The sequence below is a fragment of the Polyodon spathula genome, chromosome 20 (genome assembly GCF_017654505.1).
Source record: "Polyodon spathula isolate WHYD16114869_AA chromosome 20, ASM1765450v1, whole genome shotgun sequence".
Lineage (NCBI taxonomy): Eukaryota > Metazoa > Chordata > Actinopteri > Acipenseriformes > Polyodontidae > Polyodon > Polyodon spathula.
Genome location: NC_054553.1, coordinates 7,060,850 through 7,088,802, shown reverse-complemented (window position 1 = coordinate 7,088,802; position 27,953 = coordinate 7,060,850). Strand labels below are relative to the sequence as shown.

The window sequence follows — 27,953 nt, the reverse complement described above, 5'->3', positions numbered from 1 at the left end:
CCTTGAGGGGCGAAAACGCGTTTCTCAGTATTGCGTGAGCAAGTCAGACCATCGCCTGAGGGAGACTGTCACATACGCGCACCGCTGTGTCTCGCTCTCTGCTCTTATTTATGTTTTTACTGTTCAAAAAATGGCGAAGCTTAGTGAGCACGGGATTCGCCTTAGCTGCGTAAGCATTCTCTTTTCAGGATTTGTTTGACATTTCTTGCATTGTCTATTATGAAATTACAGTAAAGCAACATTGCGGTGTGAATTGAAAGTGTTTATTTATTTTTGTGTTTATTTCTTACATTTGTGTTTTACTTTTTTGTTGTTTTCAGATGAGCCCGTCTTACCTTTACAGCAATTCAACGAGTCATACCTGGCCCTTCAGCGCTATTGCAGAACTTGTAGGTAAGATTACAGATTATATTTACAAGATTATATTTATTAGTCAATACAAAGTTTTATTTGTGTTTTTTTTTTTGTTTGTTTTGTTTTTTTGTTTTTTTTCCCAAAAGTCATTCTTCAACTTTGCAGGATAAGTAACCTGCGCAATACCGCAGGTATTTTGATGATTGTATTAGTTTTTTGTTGGCTTGTTTGTGTTCTTTGGATTAATGACTTGTGTTTTTGGTTTGGCGTTGTTTTTTGCACTTGCTTGTCACTCGGTGGACAGTGCTGAATATAAACCGCGGGGGTGCGCAGAATAACATTTTGTCAAAACTCACTGAGAAAATGTACCGTATATCATAAAACGTGTTAGTTTTAGTTTGAAGAACAATCTATTCTCGTATACCTTTAAAATAAAACCGAATGTTGCCAGGCTTCATTCGGGTTTGTGCTTTGTGCACACTGACTTGTGCACCTCTGTCTTTATTCTTTGCATTCATTAGCAATGTACATGCACCATGTGTTTACACGCAGTGCTGCTTTTTAGGTATTATTTGCAATAACGTATATAGGTAATATATATATATATATATATATATATATATATATATATATATATATATATAAATATAAATTAGGAAGCTGTTTTAACCTTCAGCGCAATAGACGTGTTACAGTTTGCATTCATTTATTTACAAATGGGTAAGTTATTTTATTTGTATTATTTGTTCTAGTTTTGACCGCGCTGAGCTTTTTTTGTACATCTGCAGCACAGTAGCAGTTCCCTGTTGTCCAGTCAAGCAATGGTCGACATTTTACACGAATACTAGCGCTCTGGTTCGTTTAAGGGTCGTGGGGGGAGGGCGCTGAGACTAATCTGAAACGGGAGATTGCAGTGTGAGAAGAACCTTTTTCTCACTTTAAAATTAAAAATAGTGTTATGATGAGATGCTGTATAGGATGTGAACATCGGGGGATTGTTTGTTGCGATAGTGATTTGAAATACGAGGAAGCAGGTGCTGCAATTTTTTTGAAGGAAAGGGGGAAGGGTAATTAGCCAATCACAAGGTGCAAGGTATTCATAACAGAAACACGTGTGTCGTTTCACAACACAGTGAAAGTGTCACATCTAGGCCCATCATTTTGCCAATACCTTCAATATCCAACTATGGTTACATATTTTACACTGAAGCAATGCCTGAAAAAAATAATTCTAATATTATGCATTTCTTGCAAATATTGCCCCTTAGGTGTTTCTGGGAACCTGGACCCTAAAAACAGACCACATTGCTTAGTCTCACCCTTTGTCTTTCGCTTTAGTGATTACCTGCTTGTCGTTGCTTCGTATGTTAAAATACTGAAGTAATACAGTTGTTTATTTTCTTTCTACTTTAGAAGCACTTACAAGCATTTAAAAAAAAATCTGCATGCAATGTGCATGCCCCATTGATATTACTCCATCTCATTAGTGTAGCTGTACACCCAAATAGTGGCAATGATAGCAGGTGTCTCTAAAAGTGTTTTCGCCTGATGTTATTCACGTACCATACCTCAGTATGTAGCAGAGAAAGGGCATGCTTGACTTCTATGATGTAGCCTATGTGGATTGAGGGCTATGGGGAGATTGGGTGCGGAGAGGTCTAACGAACAGCTTTGGTGGTTTTCCTGACAAAGTATTTTTTAGCGGCTATACAATGTGGCAGTAATTCTCAAGCTGCCAGATGGTAAGGCATCTATATTCACTATTCATCCAGCCACATCCGGTTGATTTAAAGAGAATCAACGTCTTTTATCTAGGAAAGAAAACAGTTGGGGAGACGGGCTGATAAATGTGGGGTGTCCTAATAATTGGGCAGGTGATCTGGCGACAGAGCTGAGGGACTGAAAGATAAGTTTTGGAGATTATGAGTCAGTTTTGATTGTGGGAGCTAAAGTAAGTGGGGAGCTTAGTGTGGTTTAGTGGTTAAACATTGGGGACTATGAGATAAGCTACATGGTGTGGCCCATGAGCTAAGAGCTTGGGAGCTAAACTAAGATAAGGAGTGTGTCCTAGTGTTTAGGCTGAGGACATCCTCAGTTACAAACTTGTCATGTTTTATATATTTTGTCTTCTCCAGACAATGCCTGTGACCCCGGAGTTACAGCCAAACAGATCTGGATTGATGTTGTTGAAATCAAGGGGCATCTCTGCTTGACATTCACAGACAATGGATACGGCATGACACCAAACAAGCTGCACAAAATGCTCAGGTGGGTGTCATTGTTTTCCACTCTGCACCAGAATACAAACAGGTACCGCTGACAAATGTGCTGGCATGTCTCCACATTGTGCATGATTGCAGGAAGCCTGTTGTAGCAGTCATAGTTACATGTGGGATCCACAAAAAACACTGGTTCTTCATGAGTAACTAAAATCAATTTGTGAGTGAAAACATCAGTATTTGGACGTTGGCCCTTAATGTATATGTCTTTCCTCACTCATATTTTTGCATTACCCACTAAGAACCAGAGTGTTTCCTCTCTGTATATTTCAATGTGTTTTATTCCTTTGCTGTATTGTAATGGAAATGTAGAAACACCATAGCCATGTGTTCCATTTGCACTCAACTGTGGGGCCACTTTCAAGGGTGAAGTGAAACAGGTGCAAGGAACTATGTATGAAACAAAAGGAGAGACTGCACTTTTACAGAAACACATTTTTATAAGAATCAAAGCCCATGCTTGTACTTGTGTGGTTGTCCTTGGAGTCTATTGAGTTGAACACAGGCTTATTGAACAGATCCTGTGTGCTTTTGTATCTTTTCTCAAAGGCCGTTGGTGGTATCTTATTGACTTCTCTCTGTGCGGGGGGTGTGAACCGCAGGTGTGATGGCTGGGGGGCTGGGGGGGACAGTGGAGTTGAGGACGGAGAGTGAAGAACACCCCTCCCACACACACACACTTCCTCGCTGATGCTGAGGGGATATAAATGGCTCGAGGAGGCTTAAAATGTGTGAAGCAATAGTTAACGCCAGCTCAGAATCAGGAAACAAGAACTAACTTCAGCCCAGTACACAAAATTAAAAACATGCAGACTGTTGTTAAACCAGCTTGCCACAGGTGTTAAAGTACAGCTTCATGAATATCAAACTGTGTTTAAAAAAAAAAAACATTCTTTGAAAAGAATAAGAACGCTACATTTACAATGTATTTATGTTTTTATTTCCTTATAGAAATCGCAACAGCTTATTAAGTATGACACTACATACCCTGTTGATATTAATCCCTTCATACCCTAGATTGAGAAATCAGTAATATATGAAAAGATATTCATATGGGTATCAAAATGCCAAGATCTTTTTAAGGTTTCAAAGTTCCGTCAAAACCAAACTTACTCAAGCTTCAGTACCAAAAATGTTGCAAATAATTACATTAATTCTTCATTGCAACAGTGTTCTGTCCGCAAAACAAGATACGCTGTTAAAAGTTCAGTACTATAAACTGAATGGGAATTTTGCAGTTTTCCTATGCTTTTATTGTGCTTTTACTATGGTAAACTTGTTGTGAGTTGTTTTCTGTTTGACATTTAAAGTGTCTCCTTTATATTTCCTCGCTGAGAATAAGTTTTCGTTTCTTTTCATGCTTTGAACCACAGCGCGTTTCATTACTGCTCTCCAGCGTTTTACTGGCACAGTGCCACCTCCTCAATCAATTAAAAGGCATTTCTAAAACTCAGTGAGTCAGCCTCTGGAGAGTTTTTCTATTAACAGGGAAGTCGCTTGCAGCGTTCAAAAAAGACACGTCATTAAAATATTAAGTGCATGTCGTGCATGGCTGGCTGTGTCTCATGACTGCTGTTATTGAGGTTTCATGTCATTTTGATCTTCGGTGGTGTGGGCGTATGGTTGCTTTCCTCCTAATAATAAACCATAAAACAGCAAGCTCAGATCTTGTGTGTTATATCCAGTGTCATCTCAGGGATAGATATTAAATGAGTGGCAATCAAGGCTTTAAAATCTACTTATTAACGTGTAAAGTTTGGTTACTTCAGGTGCCACAAGAGCTTCCTGCTTTTAGTTAGCTGTGGGCTATCCTTTTAAAAGTGCTCTTTTTGTGTTCTTTGCATGTAAGGTCTGGACGCTAGAGACAGAACTCTTAAAGTGATGAGGTACCTCTGGGATAGAATATTAGAAAGTGTGTTACCAAGAAAGACAGTGTTTAAAACGAAGCAATAAAACCCATTGCAAATGCGTAAGATATGCATCTTGCGTTATTCCTGATATGTCCAGTTTCTTCAGTATTACTCCTATGTAGTTTAGCTTCACTATAACAAATCCTTCTTATAGCGAACCCACTTTTTTAACGATCCATCAGCAAGAATCGTTTGTGAAAGTGTTATTCTCTCAGTGAAAACAAAGACCTTGGTAGGTTTATTCGAAGATAAAACTGATTCGTAGATAACCTATTGTAGTGCGAATCATGTGTAATGTATGCAACCGTTGCCATCTTAATACAAACTGCAACCATGGCAACAGGGTTGAGGAGGTAACAAGGTGAGGAGGTAAAAAGATTGAAACAGCGTGCATTGAGAAAAACACAAAGTATGAAGTAATCTGTGCTGGTTTTTCTAGAGAAAGGGCACGTAATTATTGTATTCAGCATGTAAGTACTTGCTTTTTTCATTTCTTTACTGTTCTGTTTTAAATATACCGTTGAAATGTTGATCAATGTGAAGTTGTCTTGAATTCAATTTGGGCGTTTCTTCATTATTCTGATACAGCAATATCAAAATCAAAGCAATATCACCAAACCCTATTATAGTGAACAACCTGATATAGTTAACATTTCTCCAGGTCCCAGGGGGGTTTGTTGTAATAAAGTTAGATATATATATATATATATATATATATATATATATATATATATATATATATATATATATATATGACACACACATACACATATTTAGAGTGTCCAATTCTTTTTTCAATTTTTTTTCTTCCTGATTTAGAATGTCCAATAACTGTATGTTCTCTGGCTGAAGCAAGTCTCCACGCCTGCTCAGGAGAACTGAAGGTCAGTGGGCATCCTCCGATCCCACCCTCAAGCCATTCCCCTGTTTACAGTGTGTGTGTGTGTATATATATAAGCCTTAAAGCCTTATGTACATTGCAACACCGTGAATCATCGAATTTTGATTATCATCTTTTTTACAGAACTGTTTTTCTGAAAATGAAGTATCACCAAACCTTTTTACAGATCCTCTGTATCTTGGAAACTGTCGCCATGGTTTTCCTCATGGTACTGAAACCTGTAGTGTTTTATTGATAGTCTTGACTAAAGACATGCATGTTACTAATACAGAGTTGACCTAAAGAAACTTATTTTGGGGGTGGGTGGGGGGAGTATTTTTTCAATCGCAGAGTACTGATCTACAAAACTGACTGGATTCCAGGAAAGTAGCATTTCATTTTTATTAAAAGGAGAAGCTTCATAATCTTAGTTTGTAATTCAAAAGCCTTTGTATGTCTTAGTGGATTCAGTTTGGATTCACATTACTAACACTGGTCCAATGTAATGACACTGGGACAACTGCTGAGAGCTACTCATCCCTGCCGTGAATACAAAGAGCTGCTCCTGTCATTTTGTCAATTCAACCTCTTTCTTCAGAAGCTGGTAATGGAATCATGAATCCATATTTGTATGAATTAGAATACTAGGAGAGGGCATCAGTAAATTGTATGCATTTTATATCATGTGAAAAAAAAAATAGGCACTAGCAACACACAGTTACTATAACACACAGGCACTAGCAACAGTGCTGGCTTAAAAAGCTACAACTATATGTCACTCTGTCATCAAGTTAGAAATGATACAGACAAGAACATGGCTTTTCTTCTAGACAGCACTGCAGCTGTAGCTTGTGTTGACTGAGGTAAGCCTCTGTAATTTGACCTTACATTTGCATGATTTCTGATGCCATTGAAAAGCTCCCAACAGGAGGTGACCTAAAGTGTTATTTCTCATTTAAAACAATGTTTTGTTTTTTTTGTGCTAAAGACATAAAACCAGCTTCTACTTGAGAGATCTCCAGGTTTAAAAATGGGCGGGGTTTGACCAACAGGTTTTTTGCAAATTTAATATTTAATTTAATAATAGCATGTTGCTTGTCAGGTTTGCTTGGTATGATTTTTGTCCTTTAGCATGCAAAAAAGGGGAACTACTACATTTGAAAAGATGACGCACATTGCTAACACCAGGAAAAATGAAGTGTACATTTTTATTAACACTATCAGGACTGGAGATATACTCATACCTAGAAGCCCCGCAGCAGTCTTTCTGACGGCTGTATTCAAAACACTGTAAACAGTATAACGAAAGGAGAAACAGTCGGATGTAATTGGGGTTTTTTTTTGTTTTTTTAATTGAGTACACCACAAACATCTGAACAACCGAAGCGCATATATATATATATATATATATATATATATATATATATATATATATATATATATATATAGTACTACTGTTTTATATTGAGTTTTTTAATAATACACACAAAACGAAACAGAAACAAAAACAAACACCTAGCTCCCTCGGAGCACTATCTAAACATATGCAGGTCTCTGACTAACGCGTAGGAGAGCAAAGCGGTTTACCTGACATATAACACGAAAACAAAACACGCACAAATTATCAAACACAAGCTTTCACACTACCCCTTTTTTATTTTTTTTTACAGCTACACACACAACTGGGCTCTTCACTCTGCAGCCCCAAGCAGACTGGCTGCTCTCTTTAAACCCCCACACCTGGCATTAATTTGCAATACTTACCAGGTGTGGGTGATAATTAAGCAATATACAAATAATACAATTAAATTAAACAATAGAACTAAATTAAATAAAACTTGCATTTGCACATGTTTTTAGGCAGAGAGGAATCTGCCCCTCTCCCTGCTACCTTACAGTATATAAAGTAATATGGTACCTTATATATATATATATATATATATATATATATATATATATATATATATATATATATATATATATATATATATATATATATTGGACCCCTAGTTATATTGGCCCTAGCTGTTCTGTGGATTTGGATTTATCACGGTCCTGGAGTTTTCTCCCAATTTTTACTGTGTAACTGCGTATGCCTTAGCTGCAATATACATAGGCACTTAGAATTACCGTTTGTTTTATTTCGTACTGCACATCGCAAACAACAATATACAAAACAATTAAAAACAAAGCATTAATATTGTACTGTTATCATATACACACGCATTGCATAATAACACAAAGCAAGTTAAATATCTACTTGCTGAAGCGGTTTTTATTTTAGCCAATGAGGTGTTCACGTGTGGCAGCAATGCACTAGCAAAAGCCACAGGGCAGTGATGTCAGCTCCCTAGCAACAAGCCTCTATGTTGGGAATGGATTATTTCAATGCAGCTGTTTTGTGCATTTGACAAAGGAGAAGCCTCTCCTTTAGGTTAACCTCTGACTTCAACTACTCCTCGTTAATGGAAGCGACAAATTAATTTGCTGACACGTGCTGACCGACTGACCAAAGCAGCGCAGCTGGCAAGCAGGTGCCAGCCTTCAAAAGGCTGATTGAAAACAATAGACTTTCAGTCATTCACTCAGGCAGAGAGTAGAGACTAATCTGATTACAGCTAAACACATTGCGGACTGGTAAATAAAAATAATAAAGCAGAATACCGTTCTGTATAATCTAAATACAGTTGTTTTCTGTGGGGCCGTCAATGTGACTGCTCCCGGAGTGTTTAGGTATAATGTAATATATCTCCTTTATTTCTGCACTCTCGCATCTCAAGCTTTGTGAGAATATTTAATACATACGGGCAGAAAAGTACATGAATGCACAGACCCATATGTGTTACACGACTGGAGAGAATTACATTTTAAAACCAAAAACGCCAGAATGACCACTGCGGGGCTTCTAGTGTTAATAGTGTGACTGTGGGACCTTAAGAATTGTAGTCATAGGGTGAGCAGAGGGAATAATGAAAAAAAAGAAAAATAAAACCTTCATATTGTGGTAACGCAGTTGACAAAATATTTTGTTATAGTTTTTTTTTTTAATTTTTTTTATGTAAGTTGAAACGAGATGCACAGAACATTGGGCTAGTTTATTCAGACTTGCTAAGCTTGACAGAAAGTCTTCTCCTAAATCTTCACTTGCTTAACAGTGCAATGTCCAGTGTTTGGTAGGTTGTTATAAAGTGATTAGCGGTTATCACCTTCACATGTGGGCCAAGTTATGTTTCAACAGCCATTAGAAAAGTGCTCACAATTTAATGCTACACCTTGTCAGTCCTCAAACTGTGAAATAAAACTGATGGAAGACTCTAGTGCTGAATCACAGCCTGAATAAAAATAAAAAGCATACAGCACATGGAGGAGATAAACAGTAAAAAAGGAAATGTCTGTTAAAACCTAACCTCAGTTCAGCATCCTGTCCTTGAGTGGAGGGACTTCTAAGAAATTAGGAGAGGTCCGTTAGAACCCACAACAAACCGCTTCTGTGGCATCAAACACACAGACCACAGACACACAGCACACAAGCTCTCTTCCTTGGGTCTGCTGGTTGAGTCTCGGGAGATGTCTTTGTGAGGACTTCCAGCAAAAATGGAGGCTGTGGGGAATATGAGCAAAGCTGAGACCTGGGGTCTGTTTAATTAATACAGCAGTGATACTCCATTGATGAGCTGTCCCTTTCAAGATTTTAAACCTATTCGAAAATATAATATAGATGACAAACAATTGTTAACTAAATGTTCAAGTAAACAATAACATACTTGAGATCTAGTTCACCAATTATTTTACATATTTTTAAAATAGCAGTGACTATTTAAACATGTGTTATCTCTGCAGTTTTCTTTGGGTGTTTCTTAGGTTCAACTGTTATTTGGTATATATGTTTGAAAGGAGGTGCAACTGCAGTGTACGAAAATCATGAAAAAATACATATTTTTTGGATGTACACAAAGGGTTTAAACGATTAACAAATCATTTATTCTAGGACTTTTTAGACAATAGCCCTTCTCCCGCTCTGTAGAAAGAAAGGTATACACAGTGCAATAAACGTCTGAATAAAATTCTGTGGATGATGGCATGATTATGTCTGAATAGAACGTTCATTCCAAGAGGTTCCAAAGTTGAAGATTAACGTACGTTGTCTTTGTTTCCGAGCAACAATTGCTCCATAGCACTGACTAATCCCACAGATGGAGATGTGTCTACAGCAGTGTTGGTGAAATGTCAGGCTACTGAAAACATAGTGGGGTTGATTTGAATGCATAGTAAATGTTCCACAATGCTACAATATACAGAATTTCAGGCAGATAGTGCTGTATACTATTCCTTAGAGGTGCATGCAACAGGCTCATGAATGTTGAATGATGATTTAGTGCCTCTGATTTCTCTCTCTCTCTCTCTCTCTCTCTCTCTCTCTCTCTCTCTCTCTCTCTCTCTCTCTCTCTCTCTCTCTCTCTAATAGTAGGTCCTGAGTACAGTGTTAATCAATAAATATGTTGTTTGCATGAGTATATGTTGCCTCTGCTCTGTGGTCCAGTCTCTTACAATAGTTGACCTTATACTCAACTTATATAATAGACATGCAGCAGTGTTTCTCATAAAACCAACGTTAAAGTCACCTGTCATGCCAAGATTAAAACGCAATTGTACAAACAAGAGAAAAACATAAAATTGTTATTTTTTTGTAACAATGTACTCTACAATATGCATGAGGTACATTTTCAACAGTGAGCATAAAAAAACGATCACACAGTAGATAATACGTTGGCATGGTTCAGTATTCCAAATGTATGTACAGGTACAGAAGAAGGATGGATTTCCCACAGTGATATTTGACCTATGTCTCTTATGTACTGAAAGCCTGCTTTTCCTACCTCTCTATATATAAAGAGTGCTTTTTTTTCTTCCGCTGTCTGGTTGCCAATGGAAACACAAGCCAGTAAATGTAAATTACCATTACAGAAAAAGACACGAATGTGTATTTCCACCGTATTCAGGTGTTTCTTTTTAATTGAATCAAATTTGGAATAATGACTATTATACACTGAGATGGTAACCATGCCAACATATTATCTAAGTGTACCAAGCTTTGTTTTTTGCACTGTGAGAAAACATACTTAAAGAGCACATAAACACTTGAGCATTGGGTCTAAAAATGGCTCTTGTTCTTCTTTGTCTTCTCTTTCATACAGTTTTGGCTTCACAGAGAAAGGGTCGAATAGGAGCCGTCAGCCCATAGGAGTGTATGGAAATGGATTCAAGTCTGGATCGATGCGGCTGGGTAAGGACGCGATGATCTTCACGAAGAATGGAGGCTGTCTGAGCGTGGGGCTGCTGTCACAAACTTACCTGGAGCACATCCGAGCAAAGGCTGTCATTGTGCCCATCACTCCTTTCAACCAGCAAAACAATATCCTCTCCAGTGCTTGCAACAAGTGAAGCACTAGCTACACCGTCATGTTGCTTGTTCCTGCATATGTGGTTCATTTTCATTTTTAATCCTTCTCAGTATTAGTTAAAGCCTTTAATAATGTCACTATTCAGTAGTGCATTGGCTGCCGCTCACCACCAGCCTCACCTCACTCAAGTTTGAACTCCTTTTGTTGGTTTCACAGACCCTGATTAGCACCAATCTTGGACTGCCTTAACTAAGTAAATATTAGGTAGTCCAAGATGAGTGCTAATCACAGTCGATGAAACCAGCAGCCTGTCCCAGAGTGCCTGCTCAGATTACCTGAGGCTGGCCTCTTGGCTGGATTGTGTGGTAGAGGAAGAACTTGGATGACCATCACAGCTCACCAGAAGCTTCATAAACACAAGATAATGTTGGGATATTCATTGTAAGTCATGTACTTTAAGCAGTAGAAAATAGGGAGTATTTCTTTCCTACAAACATTTTACTGTACTTCTATGTGTCAGTTTTTCAAATGCATCTTCGTAGTAGCTTGCATGCATCATATTACCAAGCACAATATCACTTACAACACATTTAGAAATAGAACGCACATCTGTTTATTTGGAACAGTATCATAGCTGCCATTGAATTTTAATGCGTGGCAGATTTCAATCTAGTTTCAAGCTGTGGCAGTTTTTGTTCCCAGCTTCAAACACAGAAAGTGGGTTAATTACTCAGGAATAGAGGACTACAGGACACTTAAGTATGTGATAGATCATTATTAATAAGGTAACATATTACAACAGATTAGCCAAAATATTCTGAGATACGGTAATGGGAGCTGTTTACCTTACACATTTTGCTAATTGCTTTTTCAATATTCTTGTCAGAGAATCTGTAAACAGCCTTGAAATATTTACAGGGACCTTGTGAGAAGTTCTCATGTTTACATTTGACATGTTAATGTGGTAGAAAATCTGTTAAGATATTTAACTATTAATATCTCTTGGAGGAAATGATATTGAGGTGCTGAGAACATCTTGAGATATGTATCTAAAAGAGCAGATGTGAGATAGCATGTCTGGAACAGCTATTTTAGGGCTGTATTTATCTCATGGTACAAAGTGGTTTATTTTGCAGTCTAAAAATAGTTATTTCAAGATATTTCATGGTTATTACGTGTTACAACAGAAAAGAAAAAACATTCTCACATTCAGAATTGATCATTTTCTCTGGTTAGTATAAAAAAAAAAAATCCTAAATACTGAAATGCTTACCTGAAAAACAGTAAATGCTAAATTGAAAATATTTTTGTTTTTTTATGTCCACCTTTTAAATACATTCTACTTTCACCATCAGTGAAGTATCAAACTAAATAAAAACATAAATACATGTAAAAATAGCAACAGACACCTGAAATAGGCTATAATTGGTTCACTTAAATAATTATGGACATGGTTCGAACAGAGACCTGCAATGGAAGTGTCTAGGTTGCTTGCTGCTGAGAGATTGCATTGCTGTATAAGCAAGCTAGGAAATAAATTAATATATAACAGTGAAATATATTTATACAGGGAACTAGAACTACTTTGTTTAAATGTGTTACTAACGCGCCTAGCAGTCCGTCCAAGAGCTCTTCTCATTCTGCTCAACTGAGTTGCTTAGTTTTCTGAACTAGCTGTTTGGTTGGCTGGTTCAAAGGATGTTTTCCTTAACATGGTCTTCACAGAACCTGATAGTAACAGAGGACTCAGTGGCTAGTCTGGATGCTATCATGACCCACTCACTGTTCCAGACCCAGGAGGAGCTGCTGGAACAGTTCGATTCCATCCCCAGCAAGAAGGGGACCAAGATTGTGATCTGGAACATCCGCAGGTAAGGTGGAGGAGGCACCGAACAGAGGTTTCAACCTGTGGTCTCAGGTGAACCCTGAAATAGGTATTGCAACCGCATCGACCACACTGCAAAACCATTAATCTGCTGCTCAACACCTAATGCAACAGCTCAGCAAACAAAACCTCTGCTTCTTTGTAATGTCAGATTTGCTTGTTATGAAATACTTTCCATTGCAAATGTATAACCACATATTTTGCTCATGATTTATTTTGAAGAAACAAGGATGGAAAGCCAGAACTGGACTTTGAGACAGACCCACATGACATCCGGATTCCAGATTTACGCTCTGAGCAGTCAGGGAGTTCCAGCAAAAAGAGTTGTCGTGAACCTGAGAGGGCTGACCGAACTGTGCCAGTGATGGACAACTCACTACGTGTTAGTATGGATACTTTCAGCATAAAATCTTTTGGAACACTAAATTCAGGCATTGTTTTGAAGCAAGTTCAAAGGCAAAGCAAAGTTTTTGAGAGTGATACTCAAAAACCAGTGGCACTGCTCAGCTGTATTATTTACTTGTTCACCTTATTATAGCTTCATAGCTTATTCGTTTAGCTTGCACTGTAAAAGCCAAGGCTTTGTAACATGGATATATTTAGCTCAAGGAAAATAATATAACACAAGCTCTGTAGTATTGTTGTTACAGTAAGAAGTGAAGCAAGTGTAATGTGAAGTGTTCAGAATATTGGGTGTGTTGACATTCCTTGCAGTGAGCAGAATAGTGAGCCGATACAGGGAGTGTTCAGTAAGTGGGACGCTCAGAGCAGCTCAGTGAAAGAACCCTCTCACGACATGGTCCGTTCCGCTCCCTCTGAGCAGCTCAGAGCGCTACAGAGCGGATTTCATTGGTTATCCGAAAATGTCTTGCTCTGAGCCGCTCAGTTACTTAACGCACCCGTGGTTTTAAACATTTGTAATATACGTTGAGTTATTAGCACCATTTCCATGAAATGAAAGCCAAACTGTTAATGTTACTAACTTATTGACAAACCACAAAGGTGTATTTTTTAGTCCTTTTGTTAAACATTCCGATTTGCTTTTTCTCTGTTCTGAGCACCAAGAGGACTGTGCAAGGTCTAGCTAGTCTTTAAATAGGAGAACCTCAGCGTGAAAGGCAGGCACATGGTGTGAGTCAGGTACCGTAGACCTGGTGGATTCTGAACTAGTTATTGAGAGGTGAGTTTGTTCTATTGCCTATTGGACAGATTATTCAATGTATTGTGAACCATCTCCCACTTTCTCACTTCAGGAGTACTGCAGCATCCTGTACCTGAAGCCGCGAACTCAGATCATTCTACGGCAGAAGAAGGTCCGGACCAAGCTGATCGCCAAGAGCTTGGCCAACATTGAGCATGATGTCTACAAACCTAACTTTATTGTATCCTTACCAGAACTGCATGGATTCCATCCAGATACAGATTGTTATTGAAGGTAGACCCAAAAAATGTTCTGCTTCAGAAATAGCATTCTCTAAATAAATAGATGAGGCGGGCAAAAGTTCCCCCGGTCTGCATGATGGTTCAAAGATAACTACCTCTTTCTGAGCTACTTTTGTACACACACACCGGACAGCTGTTGGTATTCAAATGAGATGCAAAGTTTAAGGACAACGGGAGGGAAAGGGGATTGTTTTCCACATTACAGATACCAAAGACCATACTTACATTTTAAATTTTACAATAGAAAAACATCACATATGAACCAGTTACCGATTTTCATTTTCATCATCTAAATCAAAGTAGCTGCAGGTTCGGAAACTTCCTGTCGGAACTCATTTCCATTACTTCAACATTCCTGCAACTCGTGTCAAACCTTGTTTCAAATAGCCAAGATTGGTAATTGTGAATTTCAACAAACAACGAGGCTAACCCCTGGGTTCACTTAAAATCAAATTGTTGCTATCATACACCATTACTATACAGACAATTACCTGATAAAAACATGTTTTGTTCTCTTCCTTTGCTTTTCATTATAGGATACTTGAATAAATCTAGACATTTTTGCCTTTACTTTGATCTTTACTGCACTCGACTCCATGTTTGCCATAGGGATGAAATGCTTTTTTTTCAACTTAGTGTACCTACAGCAACGTTCATTGAGTACTGTAATTACTCCACAAATTAACATCTATGGAGTATTCTGTTTATATAACAAGTACAATGTATGGAAAAGAAAGGGTGCTTAAACCTAAAATAAACAGCTTGATTTCGGATACTTATCCTGAGGGAACACACAGCCACGTTTTCAGGACCAGTGGCTTGAATCCTGGTTCCAGGAGACTGGAGACCTAGTTTGAGTCAACTTTGCTGGACCTAACCCCATGTCTCCCCTGGTGTGCCATGCAGTGGCCTGAAACCTAGTCTCCTGAAACCAAGTTCCAAGCCACAAAGTGGCTTTGTGTTGCCTCAGCTTTACTTTCCTCAGAACAAGCGCAACATTTCTTTAGCAACACGGCATAATTGCTTAAAATTGTGCTACACCCAGTCGTTCTGTTCTGTTTGCATGAATGCAGTATAGATACCAAAACAGTATCTGGTAAAAAAAACAAAAAAAAAACATAACAAAAAAAAAACAAAACAATATTCACTCAGTAGCATTAAATATGAAGCTTGTGTTTATTCCTTAACACATCTCCTAGAACAAGCGAGTGCGAATTACATTCGGGTTTAACTACAAGAACAAGGAGCACTACGGAATCATGATGTACCACAATAACAGGCTGATCAAGTCCTATGAGAAAGTGGGCTGTCAAATCAAGGTAAGCCTCTTGGCTGACATTGAGCTGTGCTTCTAACACTGCTTCAGGGCATCTCAGTCATGGGCATCTCAGTCATGCCTTCCAGCAATAAGGAGTATTATAAAACTGACTACACGTTAAGACTAATTCAATCAAGGGCTTATGATGATATGATAAACCACAAGAGTGATTCAAAGCTTTAACTAGGAAAGCTTTTTAGTTCATTCTCTTATTACTTCTCAGATATATTATTGTAGTGCTTTGTTTGCTGACCACCTAGCTGTTAAATATGCTTCAGTTCAGAATGCTGTTCGTCAGAATGTTTCCTTACACTTGCCAGTTTTAGCATATCATGTCAGAATCCAAAGCTTTGCACTGATTTCCTGTGAGATACAGAATTGATTTCAAAGTGCACTGAAGAAGGCACTAGCTGAAACAGTGTTTGACTTATCTCCAAGGTTTGTGGATTGAACATATTTGTGGAAGCATGGTTTTTGTAGTTGGAACGGATTGTGTGTTGTCAAGAGCTGTGGGATACATTGTCATGAAGAGTAAAGGGAAATTAGTGTTGTATTGCTTGGTAAGTAGTGAGTGGTACTGTCACCATGTGGTTTAGCAGGCGTCTTTGTAAAATGTATTGTATTTGTTATTATATTAAGGACATTTATGAGGTTTTTTTGTACAGTACATAAACACTTCCCTACAGACAGCTCATCTGCCCAAGGGCTTTGTTGTTGCCACCCCCTGCCCGTTACAGAAAAACCCATAGAGGATATGCATTTTCATGATATATCCTCGCTGGCTATAATTACACATTGAGCATGATTAGCTGCATGATTTATTTATATGGTGTGGATTGGATGTGTGCTGTTGCTGTGCATTATTAATAATAATAATAATAATAATAATAATAATAACACTTTGTGTTCTTCCACAGTCCAACACCCGAGGTACTGGTATAGGGGTGATTGGAGTGATTGAGTGTAACTTCCTGAAACCAGCACACAACAAACAGGACTTTGAGTACACCAAAGAATACAGGTAAGCAGAACTGACTTTCACTATGCAGTACAGGGGCATATATTCCAGTCTCTTACCTTTCACTCTATCAATCCTGTGGCTTCTAATTTAGAGACAGAACTTCCTGGTTTTTGACTGCTTACATCACTTCATCTATCTGGCTAGGGAAAGTGACCTTAAACTAGTCACAGGGTAAGCAAATCTAGTGTAAGGTGATTGTATGTTTAGTGTTGTAGTTGCTATTCATAGGTTGCAATGGGAACATGAGTTAGCAGGTTCATGTGGTTGTGAATGCTCACTTCATATTTATGTTGTGTAAATCTATTAGATCCTGATCTACTCTAGTGTTGGTAAAGTTTAATCTGCATGATCATTCTCGTTCAATATCAAGAAAGCAGAGATTGATGGAGCAAATAATCATTTTTATACCTTATAACCTGGGGGTAGAGGCTACACCTAACTTAACCCTTAACAAAGCAGTAGTACTGTAGGCTTTTAAACTGTAATCTAAAGGGAACATCTCCAATCACTACCTTCTCCTCCCTCCAATGCTGTGAGGGTAAGCTTGTGATTCCTGACTGTAGCCATCGGCATTGTCACATTTGATGAGCATTAAAATGACAAGTTTAAAGAGGATGTTGCTACTTTGCCTGTGAGTGAAGTTTCTGGAGTCTGGAGGTAAACAGGCCACAGACAACCTCTCCTCCTCAGAAGCAAAGCAGCTTCCTGCTGGCCTGAGTAGCTGCTGTGCGATATCAGGGAAGTGAAGGCAAGCTATTTCTGCTCTCAGTACCACTTCCCTTTGTGCCATTAGCCTCTGCACTCAGCTCTCAGAAGCAGAAGGGGGTGAGGAGCGAAGGCCTTTCAGAGAGGCCCTTTCTTAAGTACACTCCAGGGTTTCCATGGAAACGGAAGGTCTTTAAACCAAAACCGTATAATAAAGTGAAAAAAAAACAAGTTTCATCTTCAAAATTCATTCAGCCAAAATGAACTTGTGTACTGTGGGTTCTTGAAGATGTTAACATGGTATTTGAAATATTTAATCTTATGATTTATTATTTAGAGGTATGGATTTTTAACTGTTCAATAGGTTACAAAGGTTTCCTTGTTATGTTATTTTTTTGGGGATATCTTCATCCAGTTTTTCTGAAAGCTTCTCACGTCCGTAAACTCTATGCCTTATAGTAATATATATATATATATATATATATATATATATATATATATATATATATATATATATATAATTAAATTAAGTAATTGAATGTTATAATAAAAACAGATATTGAAGTAGGATGAAACAAACCTTTAAAAACAAGCTGGCTCAGCAACCTTAGTAAAGCCAGATGATGCCAGCACGCTATGAAAAGTGAAGAATCTAATGCTCTTTCAAACAGTCAGGAGAAGGGGCAGTCCTGTTGTATACACACATTAGTTTACCCTTTTAAGAATCTTCACTGCTACTGGTCTATATCTGAAGTTGCCCTGTAGTCCTCATTTCTTCTTTACTGGTCATTTAAATACCCTGAGACCCTGTACATCAAGCAGGTGCAATTGATCTATTTCATGTATCCCTGTAGGCTGACTCTGGCAGCTCTGGGATTGAAGCTGAACGACTACTGGAAAGTGAAGAAAGCAAAGAAATTGCAGGATCAGGTGGAAGCCAACGAGGAGACACAGTGAGTGGGACGCCTCACTCCCCCACCCCATAAAGGCATCTTAATAAAGCCTCTTTAAAGATAAGAAAATAAATGCCAGAAACATTCAGCTAATAGGTATTTATGTCATTTAATAGGACTCACTTTTCCTGCTTGAAACATGTACGTGAATTTATTTAATGGTGTTATTTAAGCTATTAGTGAAGAAATATTCTTGCAGATATTTCAGTGATACAGTGCGGATTCATTGCATGCTACTTCAGTAGGTCACATGAAGGAACACCGTCAGTATTGAAAACACGCTATGAAAAGCGTAAGCAGAGATGAGTTACTGCACATTATAATACTTTCTGTTCCATTCCCAACTTTCAATGCAAAACAATGTCCTTAACTTAGCAATGATTGTGCCGCACGATTACGTGTCTGTATCTCATGGGAGGAGAGGCAGGGAGTGAAGGCACTTTGTTTTGATGTAGGTGCTGTCTATAAAAACACACGTTTCTATTTTAACTTAATGCACGTTGCCACCTGGTGGACTAATATCATTGTTGCAGTATTTGTTTGCCTATGTGGCATGGTGAAATCTTGGATGTATGCTTGTCCTGTGACTTTTACAGCTGACAGGCCACAGGAAATCTGAGCTGAGTTGGTTTGCCTGGGTCTTGTCCAGTGATAAATAAACCCCACTCATTTTTTTTCATTTGTTTTATAGTATAAACACACAGTGTGTTTTTCATTACTATAAAATTTGATGAAATACACACACATACATACGTACACACACACACACACACACACACTCACTCATATATATAATATATATATATATATATATATATATATATTGAGTGATGATATATATATATATATATATATATATATATATATATAGTTTGATCACGTAAAGTGATCACGTAAATCTTTCTTATTTTATCCAGTTTATCTCTAAATACGTAAACATATTACTTGTTGAGTGAGCTGAAGTAACTCAGATTTAAATTAAAGGAGAATGTGTGTCTTTAGTAAACTTCCTTTGGGTAAATCCAGGCTGACATTGCGATTACCTGAAACATTCTTTGAAAGATGGTTAAGCCTCAAAGAAGATTCTGTTTCATTTAAGTTACAAGGACCTGTGCAGTGTTGTAAGCTTCCTTGGCCTCATTGGTCAAATGACATGCGTAAGTATAATGGAAAGCTGTAGCCTGAAAACCTGTCTCTGACTTTCTTTGTTGAAAAGGTAAACACTATTTAAAGCACAGAGGAGCGTGTTTTGCATGCTACAGCATTTCAAACCACAAGCACACCACACACCACACCGCACTCTTGTGAGTGTGGATAGTGATTCTCTGCTGTGTTTGCATCTCTGCAGGAGGAACCCAGACCAGCACTGGGTGCAGTGTGAGGAGTGTCTGAAGTGGAGGAAGCTGCCTTTCACAGAGGAGCCTGTCCCTGAGCCATGGTACTGCCACCTCAACCCTGACCCCAAGTGCAGGTGAGTGGGAGAGAGGGGCTTTGTGCTTTACACTCAAGGCAGGGGGGAGTAACTGTTATAAAAATATATTGTAGCAGTGCAGGACTTTAGTGTTGTCTATGAATACAGATGCACCTGGTGGTGGGGGTACTTTGATAGCTTCATAACTGACCTTGTATGTTGTGTGTTGAATTTCAGTCGCTGTATCGACCCAGAGGAAGCTGAGGAAAGTGAAGACGAGCTCACACCCAGCTATGAGAAGACCTTTAAAAAACAGTAAGTAGTCTGCCTTCTCCTCCTATTGTACTGCAGACCCTCCTCCCTGTGTGCTTGTAAAGCCTGTGCTGTGTCCTGCGAGGCTGCAGAGAGAGTAGGGGGAGAAGGTTCTGTTTGTTTTTCTTGTGAATCTGCTGTAGTCCTTATTCTGCTACTATTGTTTCTGTTTCTGTGCAAACTGTAGAGGTAAGTTAGCTTGACTATGTGATCATGTTTTTTGATGATGTTTTTCTGATTTTAATGTATGAACTTGTGATTTCAGAGATTTGAGCTATGACAGAAAAAGGAGTGTGTCTCTTGAGGTGGGTTGAGAAAAATATACAGCACATACAAATGTGAAATCTAATTGGAAAATGTTTATCAAAGTACAGAGAGCAGATTTATTAAGACTTGATATCTATAAAAAGACAGCAGAATAAAAAGTAACATATGATACAACTGGGGCTAACTTGTCCCCCCATTTGGGAAACTTGTATGAAAGCACATCTTCACTGCCACTTCTGAATTCCCTGTTTCATAGCTATAGATATGCAAAGCCTAGTGAAAGCATGGTGAAGCACAGGCAGTGATAAGGAAAAGTAAATCCACAGCACAGTAGAAACATGGGGAACTGCACATATGTGTTGTGAGTGTGTAAGTGGATGATTTGAATGTAAGTAGACAGTGAATAAAATAGTGTAGGTGTGTGTGGGAAACATAGACGTAATTGGCATCTAACTTTGACATTCCCCTAATCCAGGTCTGTTCGTATTCGAGTGTTATAAATGAATCTGTATGGTCTTTCAGGGAGGTATCGTCAAGCCAGTGCTGTCCCGGGGTCTGTCTGGGCCGCCTAATCTTCTCACCAGTCAAGAGGAGGAGGAGATGCAGGGGAGGGAGAAAGGCGCGACTGGGTCGAGTGTCCCCAGGTTTGAGGATTTCTGCTTCTGTCACTGATCATGCCAAGTAGTATTCCTCTTTTATACCAGTGAAAACGCCTTGAAGAGCAGCGTTGTATGGCTGTGAAGCATTCCAGCTGTTTAACTAAGCTATTCTTCTTGTTTAGGCTCTCTTTTTATAATTTCCTGTTGCAGTCATCACAGTTTGGTGACTTTTGTAAAGCAGCCTGGTATGGCCTCAGTAGAGCTCACAGATTCTCAGAGATTCTCATTACCTTGTCCCCCTGTATCACTCATGGATTTAAGAAATACTGCAATGAATAAATGTGCTATTTCTTACATTCACTGTGTCCTCAACAACATGGTATGCATAAACTCCTTTTTATTTTTCTGAATGCTTTTTTGTACAAACTAGTTCAACTATAAAAGTATCTCCTGTGATAAAAGATTTTCATTTTAATGGGGGATTATAATCTTGCGGTTATATTTCTGGACTTTTCTCTCCAGTAAAAAGCAAAAGCAAGGCTGGGACAGCAGCCGCCAGGACATAAGCCCCGAAGCTTGGGGAGGATTGGGAGATCAGGCCCATGCCCTTGTGAAAACAGACTCAGACTCCAGTGGGGAGGAAGAGGGCATAATCATAGTTTCAGAAAAGAGCACCCCTCCCACCCTGCCCATTATCAAACAGGAAGAGCAGATGTTGCCCTGGCCTGCAGGGGGAGCGGCTCCTAAGGGACAGCAGAATCTCTGGAACAAATCCAAGAAAAAGGCTCCCTCCACAGCCCAAACAGTGGTAGTGCAACCAAGAACGAGAGAAGGTAATGTTACAGCACAGGAAGGGAGAAAAAGGAAGCCTAATGCCATGGCTGCAGACTACCCAGAGAGGGAGCAGCTGACAGAGATCCGGGCTCTAGAGGAGGCAGCCATCTCAGAGAGACTGGCAGAGCTGGAGAAGGAGGCAGAGAGGTTGAGAGGGAATCTGAGGGTCCCCAGACTGCCCCAGGACTGCCCCACAAGCCTGCAACAGATGAGGGAACTGTACCAGCAGGCCTGTAAGGAGAAGGAGTTCTTCAGCCAGGGGCTGAACGAGGCCGAAGACAAACTGGTTGTTATCTCTGCCGAAAGGGACAAGTACAGGCATAAGGTAGGGAGCTGCTTGTTTGTTACTTAGTTGCTTACATCTCATCTTCCTGGAGGCCCCCATGTTGTAGTGAGGTTTCTTCCTGTGGCTGTAGTGGCTGAGTATCTCTGTCTACACCACAACTTCCAGCATGGACACACACACACACACACACACACACACACACGTCACAGGGCAAGCTTGGTATAAAGAACTGCACTTTCAACTGTTTATTTATGTTATTCACATTTTTCTGAGCAAAATAAGTAATTGCTAAAATGGTACACCATTCCAGTCCCATTCTTTACCTGGAAATGGTCCCTGGGCTTTCCTAGATTAATGAGCGATTCCTAAATCTGTAAGCCGCTGTGCGCTCTTTCATGTTGTCGGACAGACATTCCAGGTGACTGCCTCCAAGTTGTAAGCAAAGCACTTTTTGCCAGATACTGAAAACATAACAGTACCAGTAGTCTCAATCCAGCTTGTAGGTTCATCTCTTCATTTCAACTGAGCAGAAAAGAACACTAAAACTATATATAATGTAAGAACGTATTCAACTCTGGGCTTATTTTGAGTACAGGGCAAGGCACTAACCCTAGGTTGTTAGTGTCTTATTATAGGGCACTATGTGCACAGTTAGACTTTGCCCTGTGAAGTGATTTTGGTACCATGAGTTTTCATGCCTGTGCTACAGCTATGTGTTGGCCAAAAATTTTGGGAGTGGCTTCATTATCATTTTCCATTTCAGTGGATTGGTCAGCGCTAACCAAATCGTGCCAACTAAAACCTTTGTACTTTTAAAATCACAAGGATGCTGTCAATTGTTTGGCAGAGTCATTACACACATTCCTTCTCACCCCAGTGGCTCATTATCAGTATGGGCCTGTGCTATTCATTGGAGTATGGGTGTGAACAGTGAGCCCAAAGCAATGCTGATAGCCTGCCTGCCATGTGTGTGTGTTTGTGGAGTGACTCTGTAGGATGTCCTTTGCAGGTGGCTGAGCTGGAGCGGGAGAAGTGTCACTTGCAGCAGGAGTGTCACAGGAGCCAGCAGGAGGTGCTGCTGCTCCGAGCTCATCCTACCAGTGCCAATGAAGAGATCTTCTGGGGCAAGAAGCACGCCAGCTTCCAGTACCAAGAGCTGGAGCCACTGCGGGCCGAATTGGACCGGATTCGGAGGGAGAAGAAGGAGCTGGAGAACCGACTAAGCAGGCAAGGAGAGACCCGGGAGCAGGGCACAAGTCCCCAGCCCAGTGCCACTGACAGGTAACCTGCATGGAAAGAGAGAGCGCAAAACCTCTGCATGCAACCATTCTCGACTCCAATGCATCTGTTGTAAATGGTCTTACCTACACTACGTGTCAGTTCAATTAACTTTAAACAAGGAAAAGTATACATTCATGCAATAAATAATGCAAGAGAGGATTTTTAACACATCATCAATGATGAATAAAATTAAATATTGTTTAAGCGGGTTGAGAACCCGTTCCCTGTTATGTCATTTCCAAGGAGACAGCAAGCAGGCTTGCATAATTATTATTGTTATTATAGCAAGATACAAAATACAATGACTTCAGTCCTAATAAGAGCACAATCATGCTCATTACACAGTAGCACATTGCAGTTGTTGATATAAAATCACCTTTGAGGTTTAGCTCATTTGAAGTGCCTGTTTTTAAATCGCTTCATGTACACAAGTTTGCCGTTTGTCTGAGGGAGTTGAAAAGCTAAAGCTGTGCAGCGCAGGATGCTGCTCAGCTAGAAGGCAGTACCGGTAAAAGTGTTTTTAAGCCCTGTGCATTAGGTCTGTTCTCATGATTGCGTGATTGAAGCAGTGCAGTTAGGCAGGTTCTCACAGGATGTCACCACCCCCCCACCCCACCTTTGTTTCCACAGCGTTACCATGGAGAGGCTGCGTACGCTGCGCCAGAATGTGGCGAACCTGCTGACCTCAGTCTTGCCTCACCTGGACTTAAAGGAGATCAGTTTTGACACAGGAGACATCGACCACATCCTGGAGAAGGTTATCGAAGCCAACAAGATCTGAGGCCCAGGCCAGGCCAGGACAGATGATTTCATTTTTTAACAGGCTGTTGTGCTCTGTTATTTTCAAGGATGCTGCCTTCAAAAGATCTGTGTATTGAGTAAGCTGTCCAAATTGTACAAAATCTAGCAATCACACAAAGTGTAAAATATAAGAAATAGGGAGATTAAATGAGCTATACTGTAATAGTTATTTACGACATCTGTTCAGTAACAAAGAAAATAAATAGCCTAACAAATTAGTTTAGTGACTGCTGTCTGGAGTTGTTTTTGTGGAATGGCAAACATACTGGTATAGAATTAAAGTGTGCATGTTAAAATGGAGTACCCTTAGAAAAGGAATAGGGCTTTTTTTTCTCATGCAGTGCTTTTATAGAGGTAAAGACAGGTTCACAATTATCTTTCAGTAATGTCTTGATAAAAAATACTATCTACATTGTACCATAAAATCAAACGTTGACATATTTATTTGTGTTTTGTATCTGAATTCGAAGCATAGCTGGCTCATAGAACCACTACACTATAAACTGACAAGTATTACCTTTTTTCCACATATAAAGTAACCGGTTTTTAAATCACCTGGTTTCAATTCTTACAGAAAAACACAACTGAAAAAGTGGAATTTTTTCAGGTTCAAATAAGATACTACTGACCAAGAGTACAACATGTGAATAATATGGTTAATTCACCTTAACCACTGTGTGTACATATTGTATTGTAAATCAGATGAATGCTGGACCCACATTTTCCTACCATGTGCGTGTTTGTACTTTGTTTTTTGTTTTAGTTTTTTTTATTGTAAGGTTCCTAATATGTCAATTAAGTCAAATTGTCATTTACAAATCCTATAGAAATAAAACATTTAGTTGGAAACAGTATGGTAGCGATTAGTGTAAATAGTATAGATTACTAGTGATTGTTTTATATAGGCTGCCAGTCCTTTTTCCTATTTTATACATTGATCATTATACTTGATCACATCTCAGTAACAGCGAAATCAGTGAAAGATGCCTAAGAGTCTTTTTTATACAGCTTCAAACCATATGGAAAGTGCCTAGTGCTTCAGAACAGTGCCTTATTGCAGTACTATGTTGAGAAAAGAGTGATCTATTGGGATGTATTTGTTTTTGCCCTGTGTGTAACCAGCTGGGGAAAAAAAAAAACAGCAGCAATCTGAGAATAGCTAGAACAAAATGAAACCTTTCCCAATACTACTAGAACAATAATGACATATCCCCAAGTGTGGGGTCAAGGCCTCCTTAGAAAGACCTACGCTTAATGTTAAATACAAAATAAAAATAACGATAAATTGCAGATGAGTTAATAAAGGAGTTGTTTTTACTAAGTGAATTACATTTGGCACAGCTTACCCTTAAATCTAAATTAAAGACTAACCATTTCTTGAACCCATGACTAGGAATGCAGTGTCTTTGTAAAACATACTTTTAACATATTTCATAACTAGCACCAAAAAGGTTAAAGTATGAGGTGTGTTGATCATATTTAAATATTTGAAAACTAGATGTTAGAAAGCAAAAAGGTTTTGTTATATTTTTTCATTGTTGATTTTTTTTTTTCATTAACAATTGTTGTTACTGATTGTCAAAATACCATAGAAAGAGTTTGCTTATGAAGGCCTGAAGCGCAACTTGTGCTCAGTCCACTAGAGGGAGCTGTTATGCAGTGTTTTATGCTACTGCCCTCTGGTGCATACCAAAGGAGGTACATTTGTGTACAATGCTATGCGGTTCCTTGATGGGAAATAAAAAAAAAAAAAAAAAAAAACAATACAAAGCTTTTAGCTGTAGGAACTAGGGTTAATATATTTATGATGCATTCAATTCTACTACCTTTGTATTATGTTGAGCCTCCGCTCTTTTATTTAAGCACCATGCAATTGTGAAGCACACTAGAACGGGAGGTGTCGACGACAGCTTCATTTTGCAGATATCACACTATGGACATATTTACAGCAACAAATGTTTGCGTATATAAAGAACACATATACTGTTTATATGTCCAAAGTAGTGATGATTTTAACTTTGTAGCATGTATATATTTTGCAGAATTGTAATAAACAAAAATATCTTGTGCGCAAACATTCCATGTTTTGCAGTATCAAGCAGCTGTAGCAGTGTATGTATTTCTCTTGGCCGTTAACCAGCATTGTGCATCCACTCATAACTTTGATCAATGTACTTATTCAGCCTCATATTTTCTATGTCTTAATGTTTAATTTATTGTAATTTTTAATATTTATAATGTATTTTCTACCCAGTGTAAAACCTGTGTTGTTTTGTAATATTGTTTATAAATGCTGTGTGGAGTTGGAAGAGCATAGTGTTTGGCTGCTGTTGTGTTGTTTATATATATATATATATATATATATATATATATATATATATATATATATATATATATACGTAGTTGAGAAAAACTGTTTTTTATAAAATATTTGAATATATAAATCTGCATGACTTGTGTTCTTAATGTGTTTCCTAATTTCTGATTTGACCTGTTTAGAGAATACAGCCAGTAAGCATCTATCACAAGCCCCAGTATAAAAAATATATAAAAAATCAAGTGGGCAAGTTATACCACATGTTAAACTGAGACCCTAAACTGCAGTAATCGAAAAAAAGTCAATGCGTATTCGTGTGAACCTCAAAGTTGCGCAACGTCAGCCTTGTTTATAGATCAATAATTTTGCTTCCCAGCTGAACAATCTACCAAAACATCAAACTATTTACACGCAATTCGAGATAACGCTTAGTAATAATTAAACAACTTTGAATGCAGTTGTGGTAAGAAAACGCTAAAATGTGTAGATGTAGCTTGAACAACTTCTACCAAAGTTCACGCACACAGAGTTATCAAACGTTTGTCTAAAATCATAATGAGGGTCGTTTAAGTGCTAATGTCAGCTGACATTAACAAGACCACTTGGTAGAACATAGCAAAGCATGGTAGGGCACGGGGGCGTGTGGTAATATTGTGCTAAAAGATGCAGTTACTGCACATACACAGGGAAGCATGAACACTTAATACAGCAAACTTCCATCAGGGTCTAGCCTGTAGAAATGCTTATTGAAACTTTGGTAATAGAAATGTTGGAAATCAGTATTGACTATAGCAGTTTATGACATGAGGGGCGTGTGAAAAGAGTTGCTTTCTGTCTAAGAGAGCTGCAAATCGAGTTAAACAGGCAGGTGAAGTTTATTTACAAAGTAATGGGTTTTAAAAATCAATACTAGCAGTAGATAAGATATGTTTGCTTTCCAACTGTTATTTCTATGTCATGTTTGTTGGCACATCCTGTACTATCGAAATAATACGCCTGAAATGACGTTATCGAGCCTATTAGATTTTTGTATGAAACACTGTGACACCCTGCATATGACTGTAGTAAAATGGATAGATCCTTTGAAGATACAGAACCTGTAATGAAATGCAACGTGTGTTTAAAAGTGTTTAAAATTGTTCCCTTGTGTAATGGTGTTATTGCTAGAAGGGGTGTCCTTCTGTCACTGGATGTTTTGTTGAGTTGACATGAAACTGTGTTTTTCAATAAATCTACCCCTTCGTAAGGCCCTTTTACTTAAACCTTTTGGTGGTCAAAACAGTGAATTTCCACTGCACTGTATAACAAAAAGAAAACAGACGAAGTAAATTGGTTTGACACCTTTTGCTGTGGTTGATTTGTGCTTAGGGGAAAGATGTGTTGGATAAATATAACGCATGACTCACTGCTCATGTGTTACCTGCTTTCTGGCATTAAATAAATGTATGTATAGCTGTACAGTAAGGCAGTAAAATGTGGTTGTTATTTAGTCATCATTTAAGTTCCAAACAAAGCCAATATATCAATCATGCCTCTTACTAGTTTCAGTTAAGTATGTTTTCATTTGTTTGTATTTTTTATTGATCCATACACTAAAAACATACCCCCCGTGTACATTCTTGAAGTGTTCTTTTAAATAGCAAGGATAATGTATGGACGACACTGCATGTTAAACCTATATTAAAGAGACACATT

The 27,953-nt window shown here is 38.6% G+C and overlaps 1 protein-coding gene across 1 annotated transcript; it reads left to right on the top strand.

The window, feature by feature from the left end:
* The first annotated feature begins 22 nt into the window (after nucleotides 1-22).
* LOC121295498 (MORC family CW-type zinc finger protein 4-like) lies at nucleotides 23-26,262 on the top strand. The gene is made up of 17 exons (XM_041220188.1): nucleotides 23-169; nucleotides 321-393; nucleotides 2,490-2,622; nucleotides 10,619-10,836; nucleotides 12,549-12,696; nucleotides 12,933-13,092; nucleotides 13,964-14,092; nucleotides 15,353-15,472; nucleotides 16,389-16,492; nucleotides 18,052-18,150; nucleotides 19,499-19,621; nucleotides 19,799-19,876; nucleotides 20,139-20,178; nucleotides 20,663-20,784; nucleotides 21,262-21,898; nucleotides 22,869-23,140; nucleotides 23,771-26,262. The coding sequence occupies exons 1-17, from the start codon at nucleotides 131-133 to the stop codon at nucleotides 23,919-23,921; spliced, it is 2,646 nt and encodes an 881-aa protein (XP_041076122.1). The 5' UTR covers nucleotides 23-130; the 3' UTR covers nucleotides 23,922-26,262.
* The last annotated feature ends 1,691 nt before the right edge of the window (nucleotides 26,263-27,953 follow it).

Bases quoted from the DNA above. Each gene is read 5' to 3' on its own strand.
- LOC121295498 (XM_041220188.1), top strand. From the start codon at position 131: ATGGCGAAGCTTAGTGAGCACGGGATTCGCCTTAGCTGC. The intron at 20,785-21,261 runs GTTTGAGGATTT...TTTTCTCTCCAG, and splicing joins ACTGGGTCGAGTGTCCCCAG to TAAAAAGCAAAAGCAAGGCT. The intron at 23,141-23,770 runs GTAACCTGCATG...TTGTTTCCACAG, and splicing joins CAGCCCAGTGCCACTGACAG to CGTTACCATGGAGAGGCTGC.